This window comes from Rattus rattus, chromosome 4 (assembly GCF_011064425.1).
Source record: "Rattus rattus isolate New Zealand chromosome 4, Rrattus_CSIRO_v1, whole genome shotgun sequence".
NCBI classification, from domain to species: domain Eukaryota; kingdom Metazoa; phylum Chordata; class Mammalia; order Rodentia; family Muridae; genus Rattus; species Rattus rattus.
The window spans coordinates 20,997,844-21,013,441 of NC_046157.1; the positions used below are offsets into that span (position 1 = coordinate 20,997,844).

At 38.3% G+C, this 15,598-nt stretch overlaps 2 protein-coding genes across 2 annotated transcripts in view; one reads left to right on the forward strand and one right to left on the reverse strand.

The window, feature by feature from the left end:
- Window positions 1-14,858, forward strand: part of Kpna1 (karyopherin subunit alpha 1) — a 257,120-nt gene extending 242,262 nt beyond the window's left edge. Inside the window, 2 exon segments of the mRNA XM_032900169.1 lie at window positions 13,441-13,619; window positions 14,069-14,858. Coding sequence (XP_032756060.1) covers window positions 13,441-13,619; window positions 14,069-14,256 — 367 coding nt within the window. The 3' untranslated portion in view covers window positions 14,257-14,858.
- The window catches only part of LOC116898817 (protein FAM162A-like), a 232,486-nt gene that overhangs the window by 181,488 nt on the left and 35,400 nt on the right, over window positions 1-15,598 (reverse strand).

Genomic DNA, 15,598 nt, shown 5'->3' on the forward strand with positions numbered 1-15,598 from the left:
ACTTGTAGCTTTCCTTTAGTGGAACATTTCCTTTTAACTTTTCCACATAGTCACATATTTTCTAACTCTAATCCTGGAACTGCTTTGACTCCCTGATGAGTGGTTTTAAGAGTTAATAATAGTCTTTATATAAAATGTTGGTGAACTATTACTGATTTTGTAAAATGTTACTGTGGTATGCTGGCATGTCTTTTAAAGAATTGTGAGGAATGAAAGTATACAACTTTACTTCACAGGCAGTCTGGGCTCTTGGCAACATTGCTGGAGATAGCACCATGTGCAGGGACTATATCTTGACTGCAATATCCTTCCCCTCTGCTGCAGTAAGTGTCGTCTTCTTCCTTTTTTCTTTTTTTGATATGAGAAGTATTATATCTTGGGACATCATTTTGGATTTCCTAGTGTTATTTTGATTTCCAGTATCTTGTTAAATTGTTAGGGTGATGTCTCTTACTGAAATTCTGAAATAGTGAATAAAAATTACTGAAGTTTATCTTCAAAGAGTGAGTAATGTAGGAAAGAAATGAATCTTTATTGTTCTGGAGAAAAGTTAGAGAATCCTTTATCAGTAGTATTAATTCCTTTCTAGAGAATTAGTATCTTAGAACTTACCATGGAACCATTATACTTGTAGGTTATTTTCAAAGCAAAACCGCTTGACCATGACTCGGAATGCAGTGTGGGCTTTATCTAATCTATGTAGAGGGAAGAGTCCACCTCCAGAATTTGCTAAGGTAAATACTACGCTTGTGGGAAATTGTTAGGGAAAACTGCTCTTAAATATTAATGTTTACAGAAAGGGATTTTTGTTTGCTTTGTGTTTGTTTTTCAAGATAGGGTTTCTCTTGTAGCTTTGGCTGTCCCAGAACTTGAGTCCAAGGCTGTCCTTGAACTCACAGAGGACTGCCTCCCTTTGCTTCCCGAGTGTTGGGTTGACATGAACCATCACCACTTGGCTAGGACAATTTTTGATAAAATTATTTAGAGTGTTAGAAAATGTACTGGTTTGTAGAGAAAATGCTTTTGGTAGTTTGTTTTCGTTTTAATTTAGTGTAGTTTCTCAGTGCTGGGATGAAGCTCTATATTACTTTTAGGGCTGTAGCAGTTTTTGTGGATAACAAAGTTCTGCAACAGAAGTTCTCAGCAGTAGTGTTTGTGGAAGTTCCTTTACCTCTTTGTTGGAAGTGTGTATTAAGGAAAAATGCATAAAAGTTTTCTTCTTGAAATCAGTTTTCTTGTGTTCTGACTACCTCAGTTTAGTAAACTGAATACCTATTGGCCACATTGCCAGAGATAGAAATGTCCTTCAGAGACTTGATGGTTCCTAACTAGAAGTGTAACTCACCCAGCATCTATCTGGTAAGCTCCTTGAGAGTCTTATCTCACTCCAGCAGTTGTAATCATCTTTTTTTTTTTTTTTTTTTTTTTTTTAAAAAACAGGTTTCTCCCTGTCTGAATGTCCTTTCTTGGTTGCTGTTTGTCAGTGACACTGATGTACTGGCTGATGCTTGCTGGGCCCTCTCATACCTGTCAGATGGACCCAATGATAAAATCCAAGCAGTCATCGATGCAGGAGTATGCAGGAGACTTGTGGAGCTTCTGATGTAAGATGATCTTTAAGGAAGTGTCTGAGCACTCCTAGTTGTCTTCCTTCCTGTTGCCATGATTCAAAGTCTTAGAAGTGGACTTTGAATCTTTGAATCTTTAGCTAATCCTTAGAAGAAAATGTAGCCACAATATGATGTTGAAACAGTAAAGTTATAAGCAGCATGAAATTAATTGGTGTACAAAACAGTTTTGTGTGTTATAGCTAATCCCAGACTAATTGTAGATCAGCAGTGTAGTATTGTTACAAGTTAAAGGCAGCATGGTGCTACTAGGGTCCAAAGAAGTAAAAAAATCTGAGAAGCATTTGTCCTGTAGTTACTAAGTTTACAACCTGCGTCATCTTAGTCATTAGATCTTAAATGTGAAGCAGGACAATAGGGTCTTGGAGGAAAGTTACATGTTACAAGTTTACCTTGGAATCTCTCCTCAATGTCCGTCCTGACAGACATACAGCAGACTTTGTGGGAAACATTCTTGGCCATTGAGGCAGCCTTGTAGTTTAGTGGAAACAGAAAAGGATTTGAGATGTGAGTTTCACTTGGGTTTTGAAGTTAGCTGAACTGTAGACATAGCAGTTTCAGAAATAGGAACAGTGTATAAATGTTGCCTATGCCTCCCCATCACCTTAGCAGCTCCAGGAGACCACGTAAGAGGGAGAGGGGCCCTGTAGCAAAGAATAAAAGTGTGGAGTTCAGGCTGAAGTACCTGGGAAAGATTACTAGGAAAGAATTTTCTTTAAAAATAAGGAGAATGATTGCTTTTTAAGGTAATGGTCAATTCTGTTACTGTGGTAGGTTCCCTACATAGCTATAATCATAAAGTGCCTTTCCGCTCTAAAATCGATCCACATTGTCCTTATTTTGAATTTCATCCCCCAAAGAAAGATTTTGGATAGAACTATTGTTTCTAACATGTGGTTTTTTTTTTTTTTTTTTTTCCATGGTTGTAGGCACAATGATTATAAAGTGGTTTCTCCTGCTTTGCGGGCTGTGGGAAACATTGTTACAGGGGATGACATTCAGACACAGGTATGAACAAGTGATAACATTTCTCTAACGTGAGTCCATTAAACTTCACGAGCACAGTTCTGTTATATTGAATTCTGTATTATTAAGCATACTAATTAATGGTGTTTAATATTCTCAGTATCTTCAGTATCTCTCTGTCATTCTGTGATTTGTAGCAATTGTAGGTTCCCTTATGAAACATTTTTCCTGTCAGTTTCTCTCTGCTTTTATTTGTAGTGGGTCTTAGAAGCACCAAATGGGCTTTCTAGTAGTGTACTTTCTGGTAGTGCCCTCCTTTGTTTATGCTAAGTCTTCTGTAAGAAAAACTCTTTCCTCATAGTTCTCAAAGTCCATTCTACACTTAATAACAAGACATGTTGTCCACAGTGAATTGTTTTAGTAATTTATTTTATTCCAGGTGCCTCTAATGAATTGGTGATGGTGTCTTAAAATTATCTTTCTAGACTTCCATGATAATGGATACTTTGGTTCTTTATCTCTATTTCTTGTTAGTAAGCTCCTATTCTTGTTCTCATTTGTTTGCCGGCATTAAGGAGCAGCTCTTTGGCCTCATTCCTGCATTCTATAACTTCAGTCATCAACCCTTATGTGCATGGGCTATAAGAATTGAGAGCTAGGTTTCAGCTGTATCAATCAGCTTCAACTTCAATTTTCTAATCTCTAAAAAGAAGGAAATTAGATTTGTGTTCTCATGTCATAGTTATAGTGCTTTTAATTTGAGTTTATTCCATCTGCAAGGGAACTCATTTCCCCCTCTTTATCTGTTTTAGTTTTCAGTCTCAGTATTTGGCTTTAACAGTTGCCCATGCCAGTAATGCAAGTACTAGCTTGATTCTACTCTTTCTCATTCGCTCTCCCTAGCTCTTTCATTGGTATTCTATCGCTGCTCATCCCTTGCATTGCACAGTTTCCATGTCTTAGACAAGAAAAAGAGAATATATATTTGATTGTACTTGTATAAGATTTCTCTGGGAAATCTCACAGGAAATTAATAACTTTGATTATCTCAGAGGAGAACTTGGTTGTTGGAATATAGGAAGGGAAAGGAGTCTTTTACTTATGCAGTCTTTATACATTCTGAATTTTTAAAACTCTGTATGTTTGTGTACTATGTGCATGTGCATACATGTGGCATAGCTCCTATGTGGACATCCTTGTGGATGATGTCAGAGGACATCTTTGTGTGGTTGGTTTTATTCTTTCATTAAAATGAGTTTTAGAGATCAGTCAGGTTTCCAGACTTTTGTGGCAAATGACTTTATGCATTGATAAATCTCGCCAGCCCATATCTTGGATTTTTTAACCATATTAATGTTTTTACTTAGGGTTGGGGGCAAGTTTGTAGGGCTTAGCCCTACAAGTTTGTACAGCTCAGCCATAAATTGCTTGACTAGTATATATGAGGTCCTGAGTTCAATTCCTAGCCCCACACAACAAAAAACATTTTCACTGTCTCCTGTTGCACCTATGTTCTTTCTTGCTGTTTGTTTGTTGTATTTTGCCTGACTACTCTTAGCTCTGAGGTTAGCACATGTGGTGATACACAGGTTTTAATCCCAGCACCTGGGAGGTGGAGACAGGTGAGTGTTTGAGGACAGCCAAGACTGCATAGAAAATCCCTGTCTCAAAAAGAAAGAAAAGAGAATGAGTAAAAACACTTGGTTTGGGCTTATGGCCTAGGCTTATGCTTGTGGTCATTCGGCTCTCTGCTTGGGTCCTGTTACCAAGCAGAACATTATGAAAGTGTAGCAGAAGAGACTTGGTACGATACTCAAACACAAAAATCAGCAAACTGCTTCCCCCAGCTAGTTCCACCTTTCAGAGTTTTTGCAGCCTTCTAAAATAATGCTACCTGCTAGAGACCAAGTATTTAAAACATGAGGCTATAGGGAAATTTCATATTAAACCACACTAGGTTGTATAATTTTAGAAGTATACTGTGTTAACCTTACTCATGTCTGTGCTTCTATAATCTAATAGGCTCTGGCATAGCACAAGTACTCAAGTATACATTGCTAGGTGGGTTGTGCATGCCTCTATTCCCAGTACTTGGATGTCAGAAGCAGGAGAATTGTGACTTTTAAATCAGCCTAGGCAACGTAGTGAGATTTTAGGTTTTTTTAATTGTTGTTGTTATTATTTTATTATTATTTTTATACTGAGGGGATGTGGGGAGGTGTTAGATAGAATGGTATTAGGAGGTTTTGGTTTTCTCGTTTGTTTTTACCATGTCTACTTAATTTACCTTCCTATTCATCCTAAACCATTATTTCTCTAAGTTTCTTTTTCCCTATATGGTCTTTTTTCCCTCAGGTAATACATAGAAACATATCCTCACTATAGATAAGACAAAAATAGACCAAAAAAAGGATTCTTTCAGGTTTAGTGAAGCAGTAGGTTTATTGGGGTTACTTACAAGAACATAGGTGCCTTGCTTCTGTATCATTGACATTCAAGAAGCTTGAATCATTGGAAGTGAAAATTTCAGACATATATACATACATAAACCAGGACAGAGTCTCCTTCCCTGAGCTGAGTTCCACTCACATCAGTCTCAGACAGCGGCTTCATGAGAAAACAGCTATATGGCACCTATAAGAACAGCTAAGGGTCTCCTCCTGACCTTTGAACAAAGTGTTATTTTCCTCTTAGATACAGTTTGTTTAGTGTCTTACAAAGAACCTCACAAATTCCTAACTTAGATTTTAGTTTCATCCTCTTTTTGGGGCCTATTTATTTTGGGAGTACAAACTTTATAATAGCCTTACTCCTAGTCACTGCTTTTGTTCTTAGGGTGCTTTCTGGTGGCCCATGTCTCCTCCACGCCCATTTTTAGCTATTTTGTGCAGTGTTGTCCCTCTTCATTTAAGAAGTTCTGTGTGACCCAAGACCCCTCCCATGACGTTTTTCAAGAATTCTCTTCACCATGTATTCTTTTTTTTTTTTTAAACCATCTACCTAGACAAGATAAAATCCATCTAATTCACCTAAATCTGAACCATCCTCCATGGTAGACTCCATCTTGTCTCCTTTCTCCCCCCCCTCCCTCCCACCCATCCTCCTCCCCTCCCCCTCCTCTTCTCTCCTCCTCTCTCCTTCCTAGACTTTTCTCCACCAGCCCGTCCTTCTCATCCAGCAATAGGCTGGATCTGCCTTGCCGTGTAATGACATCATCCTACACACCACTACTATTAGATTCTTTTCTTTTTTGTAAATGAAAAGACACTTTCAGCTATAAGTTTTATTGTTTTAGTTGATACATTGAATAGGAAATGCATGGCTTTGTTTTGCTTTTATTCATATTAGTGAAGAAATTTTCTATTTTAGGTTTTCTTTTTTAATTTATTTAACTATGATAAATTATTTGTTGTACTTTTTTTTGCATCTGTTTTATGTTTCTGTGTGCATGTGTTGGTGTGATATCTGTATATGTCACATGGTAGTGAGAGGAGAACGTAATGAGAGTCTGTTTTTTTCCTACTATATGGGTCATTGAGACTGAATTCAGGTCATCGGGCCGATTGCCAGCAAATACACTTACTCTCTGGACCATATTGCCAGTCCATGTTACAAATAGTTTTTCATCTGATATGGTGTACATTTTAATTTTAGGATTTTTGACATGTAGCAGTTTTTCTTAGATGAATGTTAATTTTTTTGCCTGTCATTTTAATGTCTGTGTGTCTGAAAAGGCTTTTAGCACCTCCAGACCGGCTTGAAACGTGCTGTTTTGTTTTGTTTTTCCTGGCGATTTTGTGCGTAGGGTTTTTTTTTATTTTTTAAAAAAGAATGTGTTCCATCCATTTGGGCTATTTTACTTGTGTAGTAAGTAAAACCATTAAATTACCAGTTATTTTCTATTTCTTTATAAATACTTGCCTCTTTCTGGAATAGAGCCTATTCAGTTGTACAGTGATGGATTCTTGAACTCTTCACCTACCTACCATTTTAATGATTTTATCTGTATTTTAGTTTCTGATATAATCTGATTCCTTTGTTTTTTAAAGCTGTTTTAAGGTGTTGGGTTTTTATTTTAGGTTTGCTTTTGGTTTTTTAACTCTTAGTATCCTGTAGACTTCAGTTTTGTGTTGGATTATTGAGTATAAGGTGAGAAAGATTCCAGAGGGGTCAAACTCTTCAGCCTCTAGAAAATCAGCCCCAAAGGGTTAGAATGTCATTATTGGCACAAAGGCCTACAACCAAGTTTCCCTACCCTTTTCTTTTTCAGTAGAGACAGTGTTTTTACAATGTTTACCTGGCTGGCCCTATTATAATAATTCTCTCTATACTGGATTTAAACCCAGTAGAAATCCAACTCTGTCTTCCAAGTGCTAGGATTAATAGTATGTGTCAACACACCTGGCCCCTATTTTTTAGTTGTTTTAGAAAAGACTTAATTCATTCTATTTTGTGTGCTTTGTGTGCACATATGTATGTGTACTATATGTAAGCTTGGTTCCTCTGAGGACCAGAAAGGAAAGCATAAGATCCTCTGGAACTGGACTTGTGCCTGGTTATAAACCACAATTGAGGCTGGGTCCTCTCTGCAAGAGCAACAAGTACTCTAACTGTTGAGCCCTCTCTTTAGTGCCTCTTAGAGTTTTTAAATACATCATTGTGGATGTATTGTATTTTGTTTTATTTCTTTTTAGTTTTTTGCTTATTTCTTGGAGAGCCAGTTGACTATAATGATCAAGCTATCCTCAAATTCAAGATCTTCCTATGTTTACCTCCCAAGTGCTTGATTACTGTTGTGTGTTCCACCACAAATGTCCTGGTGGTTGTGAATGTATACAGTGAAACCAGTTTAATAATCTTAGAATGTATTTCAGGCTAGTACTGATTTTTTTTATTGGGTTGGTAATTTGGCTCAAATGATAAAGGCCACCAAGCCTACTGACCTGAACGTGATTCCTAGGACCCATGATGGAAGGAGAGAATCAACTGCTTCAAACTTTTCTCTGATTTTCATATGTACTGTGGTTCACTCAAGTCTGTATACATACATGAGTAAATGCAAGTTAAAGATACTTTATGTATATAGAGTTACCTTTTAATATATTAGAGGAGGGTTTCTCCCCTCCTACATGTGTCTTAAAATGAGTTTGTTGAATTAAAGATGTACTTATTAACTCCTGGGGAAGTAGATACTGGAAGATCTGGGATTTCAAGATCCTCTTACATTAGGCATTGAGTTTGAGGCCACTCTGCTACATAGGACCCTGTCTCAAGAAACAAAAAATACAACAAAAATCCAAAACCAAATGATATATTGAGAACGATGCCATAATTAAAACTTAAGACTCTTTTTTTCCCTTTTAGGTAATTTTGAATTGCTCAGCTCTTCAGAGTTTATTGCATCTGCTGAGTAGCCCAAAGGAATCTATCAAAAAAGAAGCATGTTGGACAATCTCTAATATTACTGCTGGAAATAGGGCACAGATCCAGGTAATGCTGTCGTACCCGCCCTTCTCTCCCTGTATGAAAGGTGCATTGTCAAGATATTCTATTTACTTTTATGTGTGTATGTGCCTGCCTTAACGTATGTGCATCATGTGCATGTGATGCTGTTGGGGACCAGAAGTGGGGATTGCATCTCCCAAAACTGGAATTACAGGCAGTTTTAAGCCTTCTGTGGGTGCTAGAAACTGAACTTAGATCCTATGAAAGAGTAGTAAACAGCTGAGCCATCTCTCCAGCCTCTTTTTTTTAAAAATCTTTAATTATAAGTAAAATTGTTTTGGTCAGCCTTTAGTATACAGACTGTAAGCATTTCCTGTAGAACTGTCAACCTCCAGTGTTACTTTTTCAGTCTGATTTTTCTGTATCCTGATGATAGTCTTTTTGATATTTTTGTAGCCATACATTTTGTCTTTAATTTTAAAGTTTAGTGATTTATGGAAGATCCAAAAAAGTATTTATGTTTTTCAAAATGTTTTTGATGAACTAACTATATACTATAGATTGGCTTTACTTCTTACTAAGTATATTTTTCAGTAACCCATGTGTTAGGTTGATTTAAAGTTTTTATTGACTATTAATGGCCTTTTATAACCCTAGCTGGCCTGAATCTTACTGTTCAGACCATGCTGCTCCCATACTCCCGGAGATCTGTTTGCCTTTACTTCCTGAGTGTCAGGATTAAAGGTGAATACCACTAGGCCCAGGAGGTCTATTTTCTTTAAATATGCCGTTTTGCAGAGTTTCTTATTTTCTTGATAGAAGAAATTATACCAGCCTATATTAGGTTTCTGGGCCATTTCAAGCATGAAGAAAGTATATTAGGAAGACTAGTGATAATATGTAACTGGAATTGAGTAAAATATGCCATTAAAAAGAAATACTATGGGCTGGAGAGATGGCTCAGTGGTTAAGAGCACTGACTGCTCTTCCAGAGGTCCTGAGTTCAATTCCCAGCAACCTCATCGTGGCTCACAACCATCTGTAATGAGATCTCCTGCCCTCTTCTGGTGTGTCTGAAGACAGCTACAGTGTACTTATATATAATAAATAAATAAATCTTTAAAAAAAAAGAAATACTATTATTATTTTGAGACAGGGTCTCTGTGTAGCCATAGCTGATCCGAAACTCACTATATGACCACATTAGCATCAAACTCAAAAGAATAGGCTCTGTTCTCCCTCTCTGTATGCAATTAAAAGGAAACTTAACATTTCCCTAGCCCAGGTAAATAAATATATTTCACCTTTATTTGTTTTATTGTGTGTGTGTCTCATACACAGGTAAGCAATTCTATGACCGTCATTTTTTTGGCGTGCTACCATCTGATATTTCTAGTAGCTTCTAGGAATTAGAACTCACTGCCAGTCTTGTACAGTGAGAATTTATGTACTGCCATCTCTTCTGACCACAGACTCCATGAGGTATTACCTGTGGTATAAGTATGGGCCTCCTAAGATGACAGTCGGCTGTGTGAGGAAGCCTCAGCAGGAAGAACAGGTGCTGGTGAGCGAGCCCCCTAAAGGCCCGGCTGCCATCCTCCAGAGCCATGGTGGAAGAGTCAGTGCTGTGTCTGTCTTTTCTCTCTCTCTCTCTCTCTCTCTCTCTCTCTCTCTCTCTCTCTCTCACACACACACACACACACACACACACACACACACACACACACACACACACACACACACAGTCGTCAGAATTGTTCAAAGGTGTGCCTTTAATCCCAGCACTCAGGAAGCAGAGCAGTTAGAACTGTGGGTTGTTGGCTAGCTTTGTCTACTTAGCATGCTCCAGGTCGGCCGGAGCTGGTTTTGGTCTCAAAGACAAAACAAAAAAAAGAAAAACAAGTTATAATGACAATTAGTAATATTTTTTATAATTCATGTAACTTCCCTATTCTTTTAACTTTCCTTCAATTTCAGACTGTGATAGACGCTAACATGTTCCCAGCTCTCATCAGTATATTGCAAACAGCAGAGTTCGGACGAGAAAAGGAAGCTGCTTGGGCCATCTGAAATGCAACTTCTGGAGGATCGGCAGGCGGATCAAGTAAGCACTACCTAGGTAGCATCTTGCAAATTAAAGGAAAACAGGTTTAACCTCTGTCCATCCCAATATATAACCTAAAACCTTGGTCACTAAGAAAGGAATTTCTTGACTGAATGGCTTAAGTCTGGCACTTTGGGAAATTATCAGTGTTATGATTAGACTCAGAAGTACATTTAGTCTTTAAGATTTATTTTACAATTCTAGTTATTCATGTATGAGTGATATGTGTGTGTGTGTGTGTGTGTGTGTGTGTGTGTGTGTGTGTGTGTGTGTTCATGTAAATGCAAGTGCCTGAAGACTAGATAAATTGAAGTTACCTGTGGTTGTGAGCTGCTTGGTATGGGTGATGGAGACTGAACTCAGGTCCTAGAGTAGCAAGTGTAGCTTCTAGACCCATCTGTACAACCCTTATATTTAGTTTTCAATACTTGTTTCTCTCTCTTCTCAGGTTTTTAAAAAGACTTATTTTCCCCCTCCCCCCCCACCCCCAGTCTGTGTGTGTGACGCATCTCTGTTGTGTGAACTATAAAAGGCAGCCCATCCCAGCAGACAGGCCAAGACGGACAGAGCTGAGACCATTCTTTCCTTTTAGCGTGGCCTGCTCACCCATTATTGGCTCTGACTCTCTCTACCTGGCCTAAAAGTTCCCATGGCCAACTGCTGCCATGCTGCACTGCACTTCCAAATTCATGTGGCTGGCTGGAATTTTTGCTACCACCACAGCTCTGCCCTGTACTTTCTCTGGAACCCAGTTGAGTTACTGCGTGAAGGAAAGCACCACACAATCTTAGTTTAGAATCAACAGGTAACACAATTGCTGGACGCAGAACCTAGTATCCTAATTTTGTAAGCTATTCTTCCATGTATGTGAGTACACTGTCACTGTCTTCAGACACACCAGAAGAGGGCATCAGATCCCATTACATGTGGTTGTGAGCCACCATGTGGTTGCTGGGAATTGAACTCAGGACCTTAGGAAGAGCAGTCAGTGCTCTTAACCACGGAACCATCTCTCCAGCCCGAAAGCTATTCTATGTTATAAATCTTCTGGTGGTAAATCCCGGTGGATCCACCACTTAAACTGACAGCCTTTGGTTACTTATATTGTGTCTCCATGCTCTCTCCCATAGAAAAGTTCCTTCCTCCCGCCTCCCCTTTCCCCAACACAGAAGTCCACCTTCTTGCCCAGTGATTGCTCCTTGAAATCTTTTGTTCATTATGGAAGGCTCTGCCAAAACTACCTTTTCTGTCCAATTTAAAAAAAACTAAAAACAAAACAAGAAACCCTTTTTCTCAAATATAAACTGAGTATTATAACTATTACCGTTTCTGTAATTTATAAAGTAAAAATACACCTAACACCCATTTTATCATTTTTGTCAACTAAGTAGAACACGTGTTATCTATCCTAACTTAAAAAAAGGCATAATTTCATATCTGTCATGTTCTGGTTTAGTTTGTATACTATCTGAAAACTATCCTCAAATATGTTCTCTCAGTGTTAAATATTAAATAGCCTGGGTTGACTATGAGATTATAATTAGTCTTCCACCCTGTCAGAAATCCAAGAATAACCAATATTATCTGAAAATATAGGAAGCCTAGCACAACTTCCAGAGCTGAGACAAGTTGAGAGGCAGCTGCCCTGCCTATACAGCCCCAGTGTGTCAGGAAGTGGAGCACCAGTCTGGCCTTCTGGCTCAGATCATCTAACAGACCTTTGAAACAGGAAATACTATGGCTAGCTTCTTCTATCTCGGCAGAACTAAGCTGTCCTGTCCTGTAACTGTGTCCTCTCATGAACACGACAGGTCTGTAGAAGAAATAGGCAATTTCTGCCCAGTGGCTACCTTGCCACAGTGTACCACCTCACCTGGAGGTAGGGATGTTCAGTGTCTCTGAATCCATGAATGGGGAGTTGTTAGGAGCAGATATGTCTCAACAACAAATGAATAAGTCACATTAAATGTGCTATTCTGTGCATTTCTGACATTTTTGAAAACGATGTAAAGTAAACTGGACTGTTGTCTGTTAACTACTCTCAGCTATTTCTAAATAAAATATCTTGTAAATACACTAGTAATTAACTCAGAGCCAAGAGTTTGCTATCTGACCCTTAACTCATGACCGAGGCCCCTGGCCAGTGCCTAGCTGATGATAGCATAGAATGCCCTTTTGGTGTTCACACAACATCCCCCCACGTGTGTGTTTCCTAACCTGTATAGACAATAATAGAAGACTTTCTTCCATTCCTTTCTATACTCCTTTTTAAATCCTTTCTAAAAATATTGCTTAGGTTTGCATGTAGTGTGCAATAGGAACAGTTAGAGAATATCCCTTGCTGCTTCTTTGTTTTTGTTTTAAATATGATGCTACGTTAACTTTCTTGTTAAGGCTCTTTATCATATTTCCTCTATCCTTAGTTTATTGTGAGATGTTTTCTTTTTTAAATTGATAAGATGGATTTTGATTCTTTTCTTTTTTTTTTTTTATTATTATTAACTTGAGTATTTCTTATATACATTTGGTGTTATTCCTTTCCCGGTTTCCGGGCAAACATCCCCCTCCCCTTGATTATTTTCTTAATCTCCATGTCATTAGAAGTGATTTCATCTTATCATATATACTATACTATACTATATATACCCATATGTATATACTATTGTAATAGTATAATATTAATTTTCTGTGTTCTCTCTTCCTTCTAGAAATCTATTTATGTATTTTAAGTTTAAAGCAGTGTAGAAAGGCTGTAAAGACTAGCACGAAGTTCCACAGTAACACTCCATGTATACAGGTTTCAGCTCCATCAGTTATCTCTGTTTTCTCCATATACAACTTGAGAGAGTGGAATGATGGGGAGTGTGAATATCTGCTGTGCATGTGATACAGAGGTCTGTGTCTGATATCTTTATGCTTAGTCTGCATTGCATTGTAAGTCCTGCTAGAGTTAAAAGATAACAGCTGTGGAGTCCTTCATTGGTTTCCTTTTTCTCTTAGCTCACACAGTGTGTATTTGAGAAATGTGCCTACATGTAGAAATAATAACTAACTTATCAAGCTTTATGTACTGGTTGAGGCTGAAGGAGATGGCTTAGTGGTTCTGCAGACTGGTAGAGGTTTCCCTCAATAATGGACTGTAGTCAAGATGTGTGAGCTAAACAAAGTCCTCCCTAAAGTTCCATAGTTGACAACATATTTTATTTGTACAGCAGGCTTGAAGATGCCTCACAGTTCAATAAAAATCTAACAGTTGAATAGTTTGTATGACTAAATTGTCCTTTTTTATTGATTCAGGTACCTAGTAGAACTGGGTTGTATCAAGCCACTCTGTGATCTCCTCACTGTCATGGATGCAAAAATTGTACAGGTTGCCCTAAATGGCTTAGAAAACATCCTGAGGCTTGGGGAACAAGAAGCCAAAAGAAATGGCTCAGGAATTAACCCTTACTGTGCTTTGATTGAGGAAGCATATGGTAAGTAAGACTTTGGGCAGCTTTTAGCTGTGTATGAGGAAATGAACAATAGTCAGATAAAAACAGGAACACGGGAACACTGGGTGACACAGTGACAATGTAAGAGAAATTTTGCTTCCTTAGGCCAGAAACTGCTTACCATGTGCATTTAATTTAAAATGTTAATTTATAATATTACTTTCAGATGTAATAATAACAATCATTTCTATATGATTATGTAATATATTTATGTAGAGAATTCTTATATCAAAAGTATTTAGTTACTGGGCTGGAGAGGGTGGCTCAATTCTGCTCTTCCCGAGGTCCTGATTCAAAAACATGGTGCTCAGAATGGGGTTAAGAATGTAGTTACATTAAATAAATAAATAAATCTTTAAAACAAAAAAAAAAAAAAAAGAATGTAGTTACTGAGATTTTCAAGAAAGATTCTTCTTTATTCTTCATTTTAGGTCTGGATAAAATTGAGTTCTTACAGAGTCATGAAAACCAGGAGATCTATCAGAAGGCTTTTGATCTTATTGAGCATTACTTTGGGACGGAGGACGAGGACAGCAGCATCGCACCCCAGGTTGACCTTAGCCAGCAGCAGTACATCTTCCAGCAGTGTGAGGCTCCCATGGAAGGTTTCCAGCTCTGAAGCAACCCTCTGCTTTCTTGTTCCTGTGTCAGACCAGGCTACCCAGTCAAGTCCTCTTGTGGAGCCCACAGTCCTCATGGAGCTAATTTCTCAAATGTTTTCCATAATACTGTTTGCGCTCATTTGCTTGCCTTGCGCACCTGCTCTCTTACACACATCTGGAAAACCTCTGGCTCTCTGTGGTGGAACACCCTTTTATTACAAGGGTGACCAGAACGGCCCACTCTCTTATGGAAAAATCCCTAAGCTTTGGAGATCCGCACTTACATTAGAGTCATGGGAATGTACACATACTAATGTGGCTCCCTTTTTTTGTGGGGGAAAAAGAGGACTCTTCCTCATTCCGTAAAGTGGGGAAAATGACATTAAAAGATAAAACTAAAACCTTTATCTTGAATTTTACACAACTACTTGGACAAGGGAGATATTTAGACTTGTGTATACGTCAGAGTACTCTTCTCGAGTTCTTCCACAGTGAATCAACCCTTGGAGTACCTGGTGGCTTTTTCTAGCCACATTCGCATTAATCCTTATTGAAATGGGATGGTTTTCTTTCCTCTAATGGAGTCATTTTCTTCAGATATTAAAGTTAAACCATCCAATCCCTCACCTTCAGCCTTCAGTGAATGTGCTTCTAGTTGTCAGGAATGCTGAAGAATTAACACTTTGACTTTTAAATGTGATCCTGGCTTGGCAGATTTCCTTAAAGCAGGAAGGAGAGAAGCATATATTAGTTTGTATGGCTTTTGCTTCTCTTTGGTTTTGTTTCTTAGGATTTGGAAGTGGTTCAGTTTTAATGCTGGTATGAAGGCTAATAGTCCTTAAGTGAAACCATGTTCTAAAATTCAATTAAATTGTAAGAAGAACACAAAACCCATCACTTTCTTTAAACCAGTGTAACTAAAGGCTGTGTTTCTGCATTACAAAAGATACTCAGGCTTTGTGGTCCTGATCAAGGTCCTGGTAAATTGGAGTTCACCCTAGGTGCTTTTCCTCTTTGTGACTGGCAGATAACACGTATTTAAATGTTACTTAGGGATTTTTTTCCCTTTGTTGAGTGCAGCTCGATTCTGATGTAGTCATGCTGCATACATGCTCTTGCAGTGCAGCGTCCTTATCTTTAAGAGCATACTAGTCTCCTCAGTGTGACCTCTAGACTAAAAGGGCAGTGATCGAATAACCTCGGTATCCCTGGTTTATTTCATCTCCTCACCCTACCTCCCCTACCTAGGAAGAACATGCCTCCCTGCTTATTTAATGATGACTGAATGTACCTGCAAATGCGGCCCAGTTCTGTGCTCACTCACCACATTTGTGCTTGGACTAGAAGGGGAAGAAACAA